The sequence below is a fragment of the Eutrigla gurnardus genome, assembly GCF_963514095.1.
Source record: "Eutrigla gurnardus genome assembly, chromosome: 2".
Lineage (NCBI taxonomy): Eukaryota > Metazoa > Chordata > Actinopteri > Perciformes > Triglidae > Eutrigla > Eutrigla gurnardus.
Window position 1 is genome coordinate 27,055,103 of NC_139916.1, and position 15,768 is coordinate 27,070,870.

Sequence of the window (15,768 nt, forward strand, 5' to 3'; positions counted from 1 at the left end):
AGATAATCCATCCCACCTCACAGGTGTGCCACATCAAGATGCTGATCTGACATCATGATTAGTGCACAGGTGTACCTTATACTGCCCACAATAAAAGGCCACTCTGAAATGTGCAGTTTTGTCTCACAGCAAAATGCCACAGATGCCACAAGCATTGAGGGAGCGTGCAATTGGCATGCTGACAGCAGGAATGTCAACCAGATCTGTTGCTCGTGCATTGAATGTTCATTTCTCCACCATAAGCCGTCTCCAAAGGCGTTTCAGAGAATATGGCAGTACATCCAACCGGCCTCACAACCGCAGACCACGTGTAACCACACCAGCCCAGGACCTCCACATCCAGCAGGTTCAACTCCAAGATCGTCTGAGACCAGCCACTCAGACAGCTGCTGAAACAATTGGTTTGCATAACCAAACAATTTCTGCACAAACTGTCAGAAACCGTCTCAGGGAAACTCAACTGCATGCTTGTCGTCCTCATCGGGGTCTTGACCTGACTCCAGCTTGTCGCCGTAACAGACTTGAGTGGGCAAATGCTCACATTCGATGGCGTCTGGCACGTTGGAGAGGTGTTCTCTTCACGGATGAATCTCGGTTTACATTGTTCAGGGCAGATGGCAGACAGCGTGTGTGGCGTCGTGTGGGTGAGCGCTTTGCTGATGTCAATGTTGTGGATCGAGTGGCCCATGGTGGTGGTGGGGTTATGGTATGGGCAGGCATCTGTTATGGACGAAGAACACAGGTGCATTTTATTGATGGCATTTTGAATGCACAGAGATACCGTGATGAGATCCTGAGGCCCATTGTTGTACATACATCCATGAACATCACCTCATGTTTCAGCAAGATAATGCACGGCCCCATGTTGCAAGGATCTGTACACAATTCTTGGAAGCTGAAAATGTCCCAGTTCTTGCATGGCCAGCATACTCACCGGACATGTCACCCATTGAGCATGTTTGGGATGTGCTTGACCGGCGTATACGACAGCGTGTACCAGTTCCCACTAATATCCAGCAACTTCGCACAGCCATTGAAGAGGAGTGGACCAACATTCCACAGGCCACAATTGACAATCTGATAAACTCTATGCGAAGAAGATGTGTTGCACTGCATGAGGCAAATGGTGGTCACACCAGATACTGACTGGTTCTGAATCCCCAGACCCCCAATAAAGCAAAGAAATGCACATTTCAGGGTAGCCTTTTATTGTGGACAGTCTAAGGCACACCTGTGCACTAATCATGATGTCAGATCAGCATCTTGATGTGGCACACCTGTGAGGTAGGATGGATTATCTCAGCAAAGCAGAAGTGCTCACTATCACACATTTAGACTGATTTGTGAACAATGTTTGAGAGAAATGGTAATATTGTGTATCTGGAATGAATTTTAGATCTTTAAGTCCATCTCATGAAAAATGGGAGCAAAAACAAAAGTGTTGCGTTTATATTTTTGTTGAGTGTATATAAACACCAATTTCACTGCCTCTCATATACTTGTACTGAAGCACCCCCCCTGTCAAATTGGCATTTTGGTTTCTACCAGTTAGGCTGGTGACAATCAGGTGACTGTTCATGCTCTGTTCTGTACATTAAGAGAACCTTAAACTTTTGTGACTAAGCTCAAGTATTTGCCTTTTTTTTTTTTTACTGTCATGTCATTTTGCTTTGTTTATAAAAATGTTACTTTTTTGTTTGTTGTTTTGGCTTATTTGCTAAAAAAAGAATCCCATCTTCTCTTCCGAACCTCCATGTCCTCCGAGTTCTGTTTCCATCTCTCTCACACAATAAGGTTATAGCCTCCTTTAACAATGAGCAAGCATTAAATACCACCTGTTCCATCCATATAGTTTTTTTGTTATTTCATAAACTAAATGAAAGTGAACATTGAATGTTTTTGAAAACCCCCAATGTTATAATCAGTGAACTGATTCCTACTGTGGGCTTAATTTACACAATAGATACTTTTTCAGGTACTTCCTGAAATGATTGTCTCGTATGCCGTAGATGATTGGACTAATGGATCGTGGCAGGACCTGTACAATAATATAACAAGCAAACAGGGAGTCTGAATAATTATTTGGGAACCATTGTAACAGAGCTTGTTTTAACAAGGCGACTGCATATGTTGCCATACACAGCATTACCTGAAACCCATGGAGGAGGATTGTATTTTTGGCCTTTTTAGCATCTTTGCTAGCTGTTTGTGCAGTGAACAGAATTCTGAAATAAGTGTAAAAGATGGTGATCCAAACTATAACCAGATACACTATATATGTGATATCTGTCTTCTTGCTGAGGAGGGGATTTGGAAAGACAGTTCGTCTGAGACAGAAAACTCTGGAATGAAAGAAGTCCTGCGGCTCTGTGGCCAAAGTGATAAACAGATCAGGAAGAACAGACAACATGCTTGTCACCCAGATTAAACCAATCAGCATTAATGTTCTCTTGACGGTACAGATCTGCATGTGGCTTAGGGGGATGCAGACGGCGATGTAGCACTCCACCGCCATGCAAGCCAGGTTCAGAGGGGTGTTTTGAGTGGTGAAAACAGTGAGCAGGATGCTGATGCAACAAATGGAAAAATGTATTTTGTAGATGGTGTAGCTGATGATAAACAGGGTGACAGTCAGCATCAATTGGATCATGTCGTTGATCACCATGTGAATAAAAAGGATGTAACGTGGATTCATGTAGAGGATCTGGATGGGGAAGACACAAAGGGAGAGAGAAAAGTGTTCAAAAACCTACAAACCAAGAGGTCAGACCTTTAAATTTGAAACAGGAACATCATATGATCCCAAGTTAAATAGGCCATGCAATTTGTCAAGCGTCAACGAGATTGATGCAGCTGTACATTCTAGCTGATTTACTGAAATAGCAAATGGAGAATATTATTGTGTAATATAATCATGAATATGCAAGTCAATGCAGGGGAAGGGAACCTTTAGCACTTGTGCAGCCATCAATACGCTGTGGCACACTAGCAATAAGTGTGCAAGAGATTTTCAGAAATGTTGAATTGCCCTCTCCTCACCCAGTCTATCTATGGTCATTTGATGTTTTCCCCCCACCTGCAGTCAGTGAAGACCTGTCTTACTCCACCTCTGATTGGCTAGTTGTTACGGCCTCCCTAAACAATACAAATGCTCAGGTGGAGCCCAAAACATAGATCAGATAAAGTTATTATTGTGGGGGATTTTAATGTCCAGCATGTGTATGTTGTAAATGACAGCCTTAGTGTAGCATTAATAGATTCTATTGGCTTCAGTCAGAGTGTACATAAACCAACTCACTGTCATAGCCACACTCTCGACCTTGTCTCATTGTATGGCGTTGAAATCGAAAACTTAATCTTTCCTCAAAATTCTTCAACTGACCATTACTTGATAACCTTTGACTTTTTGCTGCTGGACTTTGCCCCTCTAGGAAAAAGCTACTTCTCTCCGTGTCTATCGGATAGAGCTGTAGCTAAGTTCAAGGAAGTAATTCCTTCAGTCTTGAGTTCACTTCCATGTCATAATGAAACGGAGAACTTCTATGTTAATCTTAGTCCCTCCCAAATCGATTCTTTTATAGATGAATTTGGAATCCTACTGAGAACGACTCTCGACTCTGTTGCTCCGCTAAAACAGAAAAGTATAAAACAAAGGAAGTTAGCCCCCTGGTATAACTCCCAAACTCAATCATAGACTAAATTACTCACGTCTTGCCTTCAATTGGAACCACGTTACCCTCAAACTCAGGAATCTTAGAAATAGAAACAGCATTAAGACCTGATATATATTTAGACTGCTTTTCTCCAGACTACCTTAACCAACTAACGTTAAAGAGCTCTTCATCTAAACCTTCAACCTATCTGCTAGACCCAATACCAACCAGGTTACTGAAAGAAGTCTTACCCTTAGTTAGCGCATTGTTACTAGACATGATCAATGTGTCTTTATTAACAGGCTATGTGTCACAGTCCTTTAAAGTAGCTGTAATGAAACCTCTTCTTAAGAAGCCTAACCTAGATCCAGGGGTTTTATCAAACTACAGACCGATATCAAATCTTCCTTTTCTCTCTAAGATCCTTGAGAAAGTAGTCGCCAATCAGCTGTGTGACTTTCTAAATAACAGTCTACTTGAGGACTTCCAGTTAGAATTAAGAGTGCATCATAGTACCGAGACAGCTCTGGTGAAAATCACAAATGACCTTCTAATTGCTTCTGACAAAGGACTGGTTTCTGTACTTGTCCTGCTAGATGTTAGTGCTGCGTTCAACATCATTAACCATGAGATTTTAATATGTAGACTGGAAAAATTAATTGGCATCAAAGTAACCGCATTAAGCTGGTTTAAGTCCTATTTATCCAATCCATCTCAGTTTTATGCATATCAATGAAAAATCCTCCAGGCACACTGAAGTTAAATGCGGTGTTCCTCAAGGTTCTGTGCTCGGACCAATTCTTTTCAACTTATATATGCTTCCTTTAGGCAACATTATTAGAGGACACTCTATAAACGTTGATTGTTATGCTGATGATACTCAATTATATCTATCAATCAACCCTGAAGAAACCAATCAGCTAGTTAAACTCCAGGCATGTGTTGATGACATAAAATCCTGGATGACCTGCAATTTCCTGATGTTAAACTCGGATAAAACGTAAGTTATTGTACTTGGGCCTAAACTCCTCCGAAGCTCGCTGTCTAAATATATAGCTACTATTGATGGGATTGCCATCGCCTCAAATACTACCTTAAGAAACCTTGGAGTTATCTTTGATCAGGACCTGTCCTTTGACAGCCAATGCTGTCTCAAAAAAATGCAGAAAAACGTGTCCATGCATTTGTTACCTCAACGCTGGACTATTGTAATTCCTTATTATCAGGCTGTTCTAAAAAATCTCTTAAAGCTCTCCAGCTGGTCCAATAAGCTGCAGCGCGTGTTATGACTAAAACTAGAAGAAGGGATCACATTTCTCCTGTATTAGCTTCTCTGCACTGGCTCCCGGTAAAATCCAGGATATAATTTAAAATCATTCTTCTCACTTACAAGGCTCTTAATGGTCAGGCACCATCATATCTTAAAGAGCTCATTAAACCCTACTGTCCTGCTAGAGCACTACGCTCTCAGAATAAAGGGTTACTTTGAGTTCCTAAAGTCTCCAAAATTAGAACAGGGGCCAGAGCTTTCAGCCATCAAGCTCCTCTTCTCTGGAACCGTCTTCCTGTTCTGGTTCGGGAGGCAGACACTGTTCCCACATTTAATAGGCTTAAAACCTCTCTCTTTAACACCGCTTATAGTTGGGCAAGTCTCAGGTTTGCCCTGAGCCAGCTCTTAGTTAAGCTGCTATATGCTTAGTGTCAGGCCTGGACTAGAGAGAGGACTCAGATGCAGGGCGGAATAAAATTTCAACAGGTCTTTATTCTGAAATTTATAAGTGTCAAGACAGAGGGATAACCAAACGGGCTGTGAAACCTTAACCTGACTACGCTAGATATTTGGCGAACAAACAAAAATAGAAAAACAAGGACTAAACTGAAAAACCTCACCAATGTTGGGATCTCGATGGGACTCGGAGAAACAATTAGACTAAGTACAAGAAACTAAAAAGACTAAACAAAAATTGTCTCGCAAGGGAGGAAAACTGAGGCTACTCTATGGAACAAGTGAATAAAGAAAACAAAATCGCTCCAAAAGGGAGGAAGGCAAAAGGGCAAACAAAACTGTAAGCTGAGCTACACTGTGAAACATTACAAACAAAACACTATCTTCTTGAGGCACATAAATAACAGAACGAAAAAACAACATTGAATTTCTATACTTCTATACTAAGCGTTTAGGTGGACGACAGGCGAAACACTTTGGCACAAGACAAGGGGAGACGTGGACTTAAATACAGAGAGGGGTAATTGGGAACAGGTGGAGACAATCAGGGATGACATCAAACCAGGAACACTTGAGGAAGGGCAAGTGACCTGAAACGAGAGGGAAGTTGGACAATGCTTTCTGGTCCAGCAGAGTCCGCTGAGGTCCTGACCAATGCAGACTGCTAACTGGCCTGACGCTGGAAACACCAAATTGTAGCTCCAACTGCCCTGTGTGATTGCTCAACTACTCCTGCTTTTTGGTCTACGGCGACATGGTTTGGGATAGATCCATCTCGGCTTGGCTGTGCCTGCTGCCATGGACTACTACTACTGTTGATACTATTGCTTTTGTAAATGCCACCACTACTGTTAATGCTACTACTAGTATACTACCACCAACACCAAATGCAGTTGGAACCCAATCATTTTTAAATAAACAAAAGGTGGGGCCCTGCAGAAAATGGTTAGGAACCACTGGCTTAAGGGGTGCACCCAATGATCCCAAAAAAAGAACGAAAAACTATACATTTTAACATGAGCGGGGCAGGCGGGAGAGAAAAAGTGGATCATACCATGACGGTGGGGTCTGTTGTGTTTTCGTTAAAATATTGTTAAAATATTAAGTTTAAAGTAAACCATAGGTCTGTTTTTTGTTACCATGTTTAAGCTCATATCAAATATGGTATATAGTCAAATATGGACTTTTTTCAGATTGCATTTATCTATGCAATATTTTTTATGGGTTCTTGGAGGAAAGCACCCCTAAAAATGTTTGGGGATAGTTACGCAGCTCCCTAAGCAGCAGGTGAAATTCTCAGGACTGGGTGGGCCCAGTATTTTCTTTTTCATCCTCACTGCAGGATGACTACATTTTGTTTCGTATTGCAAATCGTCACAACGCATATATATTCTTCACTGTTACAAGCAACTGTCAGCAGACTCATTTTCACGACTGAACTAGGGCTTTAACCCAAATGCACGACTCATGAGACAAAGTAAACAAATCTTTATTTGGAAAAGTCCAACAGAAAATCACTCACTAGGAGGGAACAGCTAATAAACAAAAACACTCTATTGAGGAATAAGGTCTACAAACAAAAGTGAGGGCTTTCCAAAGTATCAAAGTAAATGCAAAACCTGACGGACAGGGGCATGGAACAAAGGCTCAACAATCTATGGCAAAATGGAGGCATGAAGCTGGCTCTCTGGTATGCAGGACAGGACGAACAGGCACAGACAAAGGGAGACACAGACTAGGGCTGTGGTCGAATAGTCTATTTTGCTTAGGAAGGTTCCTAACTGAAGAAGTGACCCGGAAGTAAACAAGTGGCCGCCATGATAAGCGCTGTTCGAATTCTCTAAAAGCAAAGAAAAGGAGCTCAAATGCTTCCTTACAGAGCTCCTTTAGCATAGGATGCAATTACTTTCATGCAGACATATAGTAATTGGAATTGTGTTGCTAAATGTGTGTGGACAGTGATAATTAATTATATTTTTATTCATTTAAATCAGGTGACAAATTTGGCAAAAACAAAACTAAAACCACAAATGAATTGTAAATACAGCAAACAGTCAAACGGGAAGGAGGAGCTGCGGGACCTGAAGCCAGTCAGTGAATGAGCAGTTTATAAAACTAACAACATGGGGAGAAGTGGACGACGCGCTTGTTGTAGTCCAGTTTTGTCGTCCTGTTATTTTAGTTTTTCATGCACAGACGCACATTAATCGTTGGTGCCGATCATCAGCTGTCAATCATCAACACACGCGATATAATGACGTAACTTAGTGAAAGTTCGGTCGGATTCTCTGAGCACCGCGGCCGTCTTTTCCTAAATCCTTTTGAGTTCTCCTATCATCTTTCCTCAACCCTGTGACGTTTTTCCCAGAGGTCAAGGAATAGGAGTTAGGACCTTTTTTTTTTTTTTGACTATTCGACTATTCGACTTCAACCCAGATACACACACGGTAATGGGGAACAGGTGGAAACAATCAGGGTGGGGAAGACGATCAAACTGGTGGGAAAAACACAAGGGAAAGTGGCAAGTTACCAGAAAGATGGGAGAGAAGAATTTTCAAAAATAAAAAAGGAAACCATGAGACAATGTTGACACAAGACAACTAAGCACAACCAGCTTTCTTGGCCATGACACTCATAACATCCCACCGGATATAGTGAGAGCACTGGGGCCTGTACTACGAAGCGAGTTCAACATACCCAGGGTATCTTTCAGAGATCTTAAGTAACCCTAACAAAGGCAATCGGAGATAAGCGGTCACACGAAGCTGGTTATCAACTCGTTAAGTCAACCCAGGGTTTCCCTGTCGAGGTATGAGCGCAGGCACATGAAAGAGGCAGCGTTTGCAGCATTTGACCAATCGCAAACATGGATCAGTCTACGGGCAGCAGAGCAGCGTATTTCACGTACGAGGAGCGAACCATAATCTTACAGAAATACGAAGAAGTTAAACATATAATGCGGGCAAAAGGCAACAGTTTCATCTGCCAAATGCAGGAAGGACAGCTGGCAAAAACTCGCCAACTGTGTGAATACGGAAGTCGTATTAATGGTATAAGTAGTAGTAGTATAATATGACTGCCCCATTATAAGGACACTAGCAGATCTGATTGAATAGCTCAGTGGTAGAGTTACCGCCCCATGTACCGAGGCTCCCTGCAGCGGTCCCGGGTTTGAATCCACCCTGGGGCCCTCTTTTAAATCATGTCATCCCTTTCTCTCGTCCCTTTAACTCTCATGACGTCCTTCCGCAATAAAAGGCCAAACATATAACTTTAAAATAATGAATGTGTTGCTTAAATGTATTCTTATAACATGGTGTATGACAATATCAGCCTAATTCTTTCAGCTGTAATCCCGGGGGTGTAAAACAGACTTGGGAGCAAATAAAATACATATAAAAACATAATTCAAAGTGCTCAGTAGGCTGTACGCTGACATAGATAAGTCATGCCATCTGATGAGAATCTGTATCTCTCATATAAAACATCGTCAGACACAGACAAAAGGGTTTTGCTGGTCTCTGAACACTTCTCCTAAGAGACCCTCTCACGATCCACCAAGCTTCTTTTTTTTATCTGCACACTAAGAGAGCTGATTAGTCAGTAGGCGGTGTTTTTCTCCACGTTGATCTCTTATCAGGAACATAACTTGCAGGTGTTGGGACCTAACCGGTAGGACTACACAATGCGGCCTACAGAAGCCTACACATGCGGCCAGGACAAAGGGACAAAGGGGATTAAAAACTACACCGCCATTTTAGTTTCACATCTCACCCAGGTGAGAGATGCGACGCCACCCAACCATCCTATTGGCTGACATCTTCAGGGAACCCCGGGGGGTCCCCTGGAGCGGCCTGAGCTTTATAAACCGAAGCCGCCCGGAGAACGCTCTCTTATTCACTCTTACTCCGACTCCTACTCTGGCCTCTTCCTACAACCGGCGCAACACCACGTTGCAACGGGAGGCGACCCCCTCCCGCAGCGCACCGCTGCAACAAGAGGAACCAAGCCGGTTCCTGCCGTCCAGCTACCAGACGCTGTCTGAAGTAAGCTGACTAAATCGCCAAGCCGCGATTATATCGCCGTCCGTGGAAGGAAGAAACACGGACTGTTTTCTTTATTTGAGTTTGATCAACGAGAGGAAACCCGTTCCGCTCTCGTCTGGACGAAGCCGACTCATCACGTCCCCCGCTGACGCCGGGGACTCACGAACCACCGCCGTTACGGAACGCCGTCATCGTCTTACGCAACGATACCAGTAAGAGGCTATCAGTCTGGGCAGAGACATAAGTGATAGTGTAGGATATGCTTGTAATTCTTGTTAATGTGTTTTAAGTTCTGATCGCGGACCGCCGAGTCCGTTGGTTCATGTGCTGCTGTATTTGAATACTGATTGTGTACCACGCAGCTGGGTTGATTTCTGTAACAGTGTTTCCGACTAACCTCCGCCATATTCGCGAGCTCAGAAAGCCTCTACTATCAGTTAAAAGACCGGTCTCGCGGAATAAACGCCAGTTCATTCACGCGAGCCCGTGTGATAACGGCACGCTTTCTGTCCCTCCGAATATCGCTCGCGCATTTTCTCTCTCTTTGTTTGTGACCCGCTAACACACACACACATACACGCCGCACACACGTGTCCTAAGCCAGCTGTTCCCGGCGGGCGCTAGGGACATAGCTACATCTGGTGGCTACATACGGCTATCTCTCTCTCTCTCTCGCTACTCCGTCAGACCTCAGTGGCTCCGCCCCTGACCGCTGCGAGGAATAGCTCCACCTCTCTCTCTCTCTCGCTACCCCATCGAACCTCAGTGGCTCCGCCCCTGAACGCTGCGAGGAATAGCTCCATCCGGTGGCCGCCCATAGCCATCTCTCCCTCTCTCTCTCTCGACACGCACGCACGCACACACACACACACACACACGCACACGCACGCACACACACACTCCACGTGTGTATCTCCCTTTGTTTAAGCTTAGCTTTGTGTGTTAGGTAGTTAGGTAATAAGGCTTTGTTAATTGCAGTGTTATTGATTGTGATCATTATTACTGATTTTAATAAATCTTATTATATTATAACTAGCGGTCTCTTGTGCTTGTTGTGTATATGTCACTGGATAACAGCAGGTTGTGAAGGCTAGTGCTTGAATTTCACGCCTTTTAATTGTTCGATTGATTTTGTACTCCTATGCCAATGATCACGATGGTTGGCATGTGAGTATAAAACCTTTATATTGAGACTGAATACAGTTTTAGGTTATCTTTTCCCTGATCCCAGGGTGGTGCCCCGTTTATTCATGATTATATCATGATAATATATGAAATATAATTATTAATACCGATAATCATATTGATATTAATAATTAACTGTTGATAACCAAATCTGCTCCTGCTACAACCCCAACACAGGTATGCTCTGCAGCGTAAGTTACCATGGCGATCTACCCCGGTAAGAAGTGAACCAGCGTCGTAGAATGGAAAACCCAGAGTTAACGCTTAAGTTACCTCGCTAAGCCCAAATCCTGCTTCGTAGTACAGGCCCCTGGAGTCTTACAGGACGTGTAGGACCCAGCAACAGTGGGGAGAAGGTGAACAGGGAAGATGGGCGGGCCTCAGAGCTAGAATTAGTAAACAGTCACATAAACCCAGACTACCAAACATCTTCCTCACAAACGCCAGAGCTATTTTCCATGAAAACAACTGGTGCTATGACTTGCTTCATACACTGTTTTTCAGAATTGCCATGTTATCATCAAAGAAACCTCGCTACACCTGCTGATCCTGGACATAGAGATGGAGCTATGAAAATCAAGCCAGTTACATAGACAATATAAACATGGCCAGAGGGGGCACTCTCTAAGCTGCTGGGTTGCTTTGCTCACCCAGCATGGAGCATATTTGAACATCAGGGTTTACAGGATTACACAGAAATGGTATTGTTTTACATTAAGAAGTGCACTGACAATGTCACAGCTATCCCAATTACTCAACTGGCAGCCCAAGGGCCAACTCCAACCCAGCAATCAAGTTTTACCGGCCCACCGATCAGTTCTGTTTACTCTCATACAGAAAATGAGTACCTGATAACAATGTGGTGCGAATAGAGGCTATTCTACATGCACAAATCATAAATATAGACACCATGTGCCTGCATGCAAGATTGAGAGTATATAACCATGGTTACATGCACACTCTCGGTTGTTCTTTCTGGCAATGTAGCCTACCATTCTTGATGTATACATGATTTTGATAACACCCTCAATCTAACTGATCCCCCCCGACCAAGATAGTTGAATATCCCTGCTGTAGACTTAGACAGAATGTGTCTTTTTAAATTAAAGTGTGATAAAAAAGACTTCCACATTTGCAATAGAGACCATCAAGCTGCTGATTGCTTCTTTATTGGATGCATTATTAGTGCCGACATGTCAAAGGAATATCAGACCTGGTGTTTGGAGAAGGTGTAAATGAGACCTGCATTGATGTAGTTGATGGAGATCCCGAGAACCACAACAATCACATTCTTGGTCACAGCTTTAGCAAGGGAGTCTCGATACTGTAAAACCACCGTCACATTGGCAGATGTCAAGTTCATCTCTAGAAACTGAAAAGAAAAGAAAAATATTGTTATTGATATTATGATTAAGTTATAATGGAAGAAGCTGGGATCGGCTCCAGCCCCCCCGTGACCCTAAATACAGGATAAGCGGTAGAAAATGGATGGATGGATGGATTAAGTTATAAGTAGATATTAAAGGATCGACTTATATTTTATTTTCGGGCCAATAACAAAATCCATCCATCTAAACTGCTCATAAAATAAAAGGAACACCTAAACACCACATGCTAGTTCTCAATTAATAAAATATTCCAGTTGGAAATCTTTATTCATTACAAAGTGCAATGGGTTGACAATGAAACAACATAAGGAAGATTAATGGAATCAAAATCCTCATCTTATGTACGTCTCGATTCAGAATCATACCGAAAATCAAAGTGGAAAATCAGATCACAGGCTGATTTAACTTTTGTGGAGATTTTTCAAGACATGTCAAAATGATCCTCAGTAGTGTGTGTGGCCTCCACGTGCCTGTATGGGCTCCCTACAACACCTGGGCATGCTCCTGATGAGACAACGGATGGTCTCCTGAGAGATCTCCTCCCAGACCTGGACCAGAGCAGCAGTCAACTCCTGGACAGTCTGTGGTGCGACATGGCGTTGATGGATGGAACGAGTCATGATGTCCCAGATGTGTTCAATAGGATTCAGGTCTGGGGAACGAGCAGGCCAGTCCATAACATCAATGCCTTCATCATGCAGGAACTGCTGACACACTCCAGCCACATGAGGCCTAGCATTGTCATGCATTAGAAGGAACCTAGGGCCCACTGCACCAGCATATGGTCTCACAATGGGTCTGAGGATCTGATCCCGGTACCTAATGGCAGTCAGGGTACCTCCGGCAAGCACTTGGAGGGCTGTGCGACCTTCCAAAGAAATGCCTCCCCAGACCATCACTGACCCACCACCAAACCGGTCATGCTGGAGGATGTTGCAGGCAGCAGAACGTTCTCCGTGGTGTCGCCAGACCCTGACACGTTGGTCACATGTGCTCAGGGTGAACCTGCTCTCATCCGTGAAGAACACAGGGCGCCAATGGCGAATCTGCCAATCTGTGATCTCTAGCAAATGCCAATTGCATTGCACGGTGTTGGGTTGTAAGCGAAGGCCCTATTTGTGGACGTCGGGCCCTCAAACCACCCTCATGGAGTCGATTTCGGACCGTTTGAGTTGAAACTTGAACATCAGTGGCCTGCTGGAGGTCATTTTGTAGTGTTCTGGCAGTGTACCTTCTGTTCCTCGGTGCAGAAAGGAGCAGATATCGGCCCTGCTGTTGGGTTGTTGTCCTTCTTCAGCCCCCTTCACGTCTCCTGGTATACTGGCCTGTCTCCTGGAATCTCCTCCATGCTCTTGACACTGTGCTGGGGGACACAGCAAACCTTCTTGCCACAGTGAGCATTGATGTACCATCCTGGATGAGTTACACTTACTGGGCAACTTCTGTGGGTTGGAGAAACCACCTCATGCTACCTCTAGTGGTGCAAACACTGCCAAAATTGAAAAAAGAAAAAAATCTGCCAGAAAGGCAGAGAACAGAGAAATCGTCTGTGGTCACCACCTGCAGAACCATTCCTTTATAGGGATGTCTTGCTAATTGCCACTCATTTCCACCTGTAATCTGTCCCATTTGCACAACAGCAGGTGAAATTGATTCCCAATCAGTGCTGCTTCCTAATTGGACAGGCTGATATCTCAGAAATATGATTGACTTGCAGTTACATTATGTTGTTTTAGTGTTCCCTTTATTTTTTTGAGCAGTGTATTTTCTTCCAATTGTCTGCAGTCGGGGAGGGGCAGCGGGCTGAGGAGAGCATTCAAGAACTCCCTCTCTGCATAACACTATTGCAGCACCTCCTAGGAGACCACAATTGTGGTGGCATGAAAAATGGGGACGCAAACCCCTCCACCATGTTAAGGTGGCTATTCATTAGTGATGATATAAGCAATATTTGTAATCAATATTTTGATATACATTGCAGGACAAATATGAATTTAGAATTGATACCTCACATACCTGACATATCTGACACTTTTAGTTGAAGTAGTGACTTGAGTAAATCTTTTTTTTTGCAGAATGGTTAATTTGCATAAGAGAGGAAGACTTAATCAAAATGGATTGTAATAACATCAGTTGATATATCGATTTGCAAAATAGAGATCAAGTAAGTTAAAGCTATGGTCTACGATTTGAAAGGTTTGAAAAAAGCATCCCCCCCCCACACACACCCCTCCCCTCTGTGCTCCTCCAAGCTCGTATCGTTCTCCCCTCGCAGCCTAAGCTATGCAGTTGCTAAATCTGTCTTTATTTTAGATCGACAACAGTTTGGTCAGTTTGAAAGATTTTTGAGAGCTTGCAGGAGGCGGCGCCGTCTCTCGAAACTCGCCGCGACGCGAAGGCGTTACATGGCTAGACAATGAATGGGAACATCCCCCTCCGGGTATAAACTCAGGCAGGACGCCGTTTAGTTTCCCGGTGTGTCCGGGACTTCCACAACATGTACAAAGCAGTAATAGTGTTTATTTCAGCCATGAATGATGACACATTATCGGTGTAAATGCAGCGGGTGCCGGTCAGTTTTCTCTCTCACCCCGACTGCAGTATGTCCCTGATCCCAAACTGCTCGCCACAATCATGCTGACCGGATGGCTACTGTTGGATACATTTTTGGCTCAATTGACAAATCTTTCAAATCGTAGACCAGAGCTTTAAGCTTCCTTTTAGATAATTATATGAGTACTACGAAAATACACAGAGCTTTGAAGTCTTGCTCAAGCTTTAAATACCAATGTAACAAAAATCAAAACAAAAAAACATGTTTGAATATATAAAAAAAGCCACACACTAAATCAAAAACCATTTTTTTATTATTTTATTATTTTAATTTCTCAGTCAATGTTCCAATCTTGAAGAGTATCAGCACTAACTGGTGGATTGGTGTTTTTCACAAACAACTTCTTTATCAATATATAATTTCATCTACAGGAGACAGGAAAGAAGATAAATCCATAATTAATTTGTTGAGTTCTGAAATATCCTGGTTTTCCAATATTATTCATTTATCCTTCATAATCTAATCTAATAACTAAACTAATACTCATCTAGTGTTTGCATGATGATGAGCTTTATTACAGCTAACGGTAGATAATTTTCTTTTTATTTTACTCCAATTTTTAAAGGAAACTGTTGGACATTCAGACCTGCTCTTAGTTAAACATTTGTATGACTAATGCTGCATTAAGCAACTCAATAACAACACAGGAAGAAGTCCACACTTCATCATCAATTTTAAAATATTACTCTTTAATTTAATATTGAATTGAATGCAGACAATATGTCTGTGTCCTGGTTAGCACTATTGTCCTACAGCAAATCCAGATTCAGGGCCTGATTCCTCCCACAGTCCATAGACATGCAGGTTAGTTATTGACTCTAAATGTCCTGTACGTGTGAATGGTTGTCTGTCTCTAAGTGTCAGCCCTATGATAGACTGGCATCCTGTCCAGGTGTACCCTGCCTTCACCCAATGTCAGCTGGAATCGGATCTAGCACCCCCAACCCTGAACATAACTGGTTACGGATAATAGATGGATGAATTGAATGTATTTAAAATCATACAATTAAAGTATGAAAATTAATAAAAAAAGAGTGAGTGTGTAGTTACACAGTCCATTTGTTTTCCAAACCCTCCCAAAATTCTCCCATTAAGGTGCCGATAAAAATTCAGAGTAAGATATATTCTTTAAAGAGCATTACTTATTTTCTTATCA

At 42.9% G+C, this 15,768-nt stretch overlaps 2 protein-coding genes across 2 annotated transcripts in view; both read right to left on the reverse strand.

Moving 5' to 3' along the window:
* Positions 1-15,768, reverse strand: part of LOC311021324 (odorant receptor 131-2-like) — a gene marked incomplete at its 3' end in the record, with an annotated part of 247,803 nt that overhangs the window by 148,547 nt on the left and 83,488 nt on the right. The window lies entirely within an intron of this gene.
* LOC311027221 (odorant receptor 131-2-like) lies at positions 1,937-11,973 on the reverse strand (the record flags this gene model as incomplete). Its single annotated transcript, XM_084031126.1, has 2 exons — positions 1,937-2,704; positions 11,824-11,973. The coding sequence occupies 2 exons, from the start codon at positions 11,971-11,973 to the stop codon at positions 1,937-1,939; spliced, it is 918 nt and encodes a 305-aa protein (XP_083887252.1).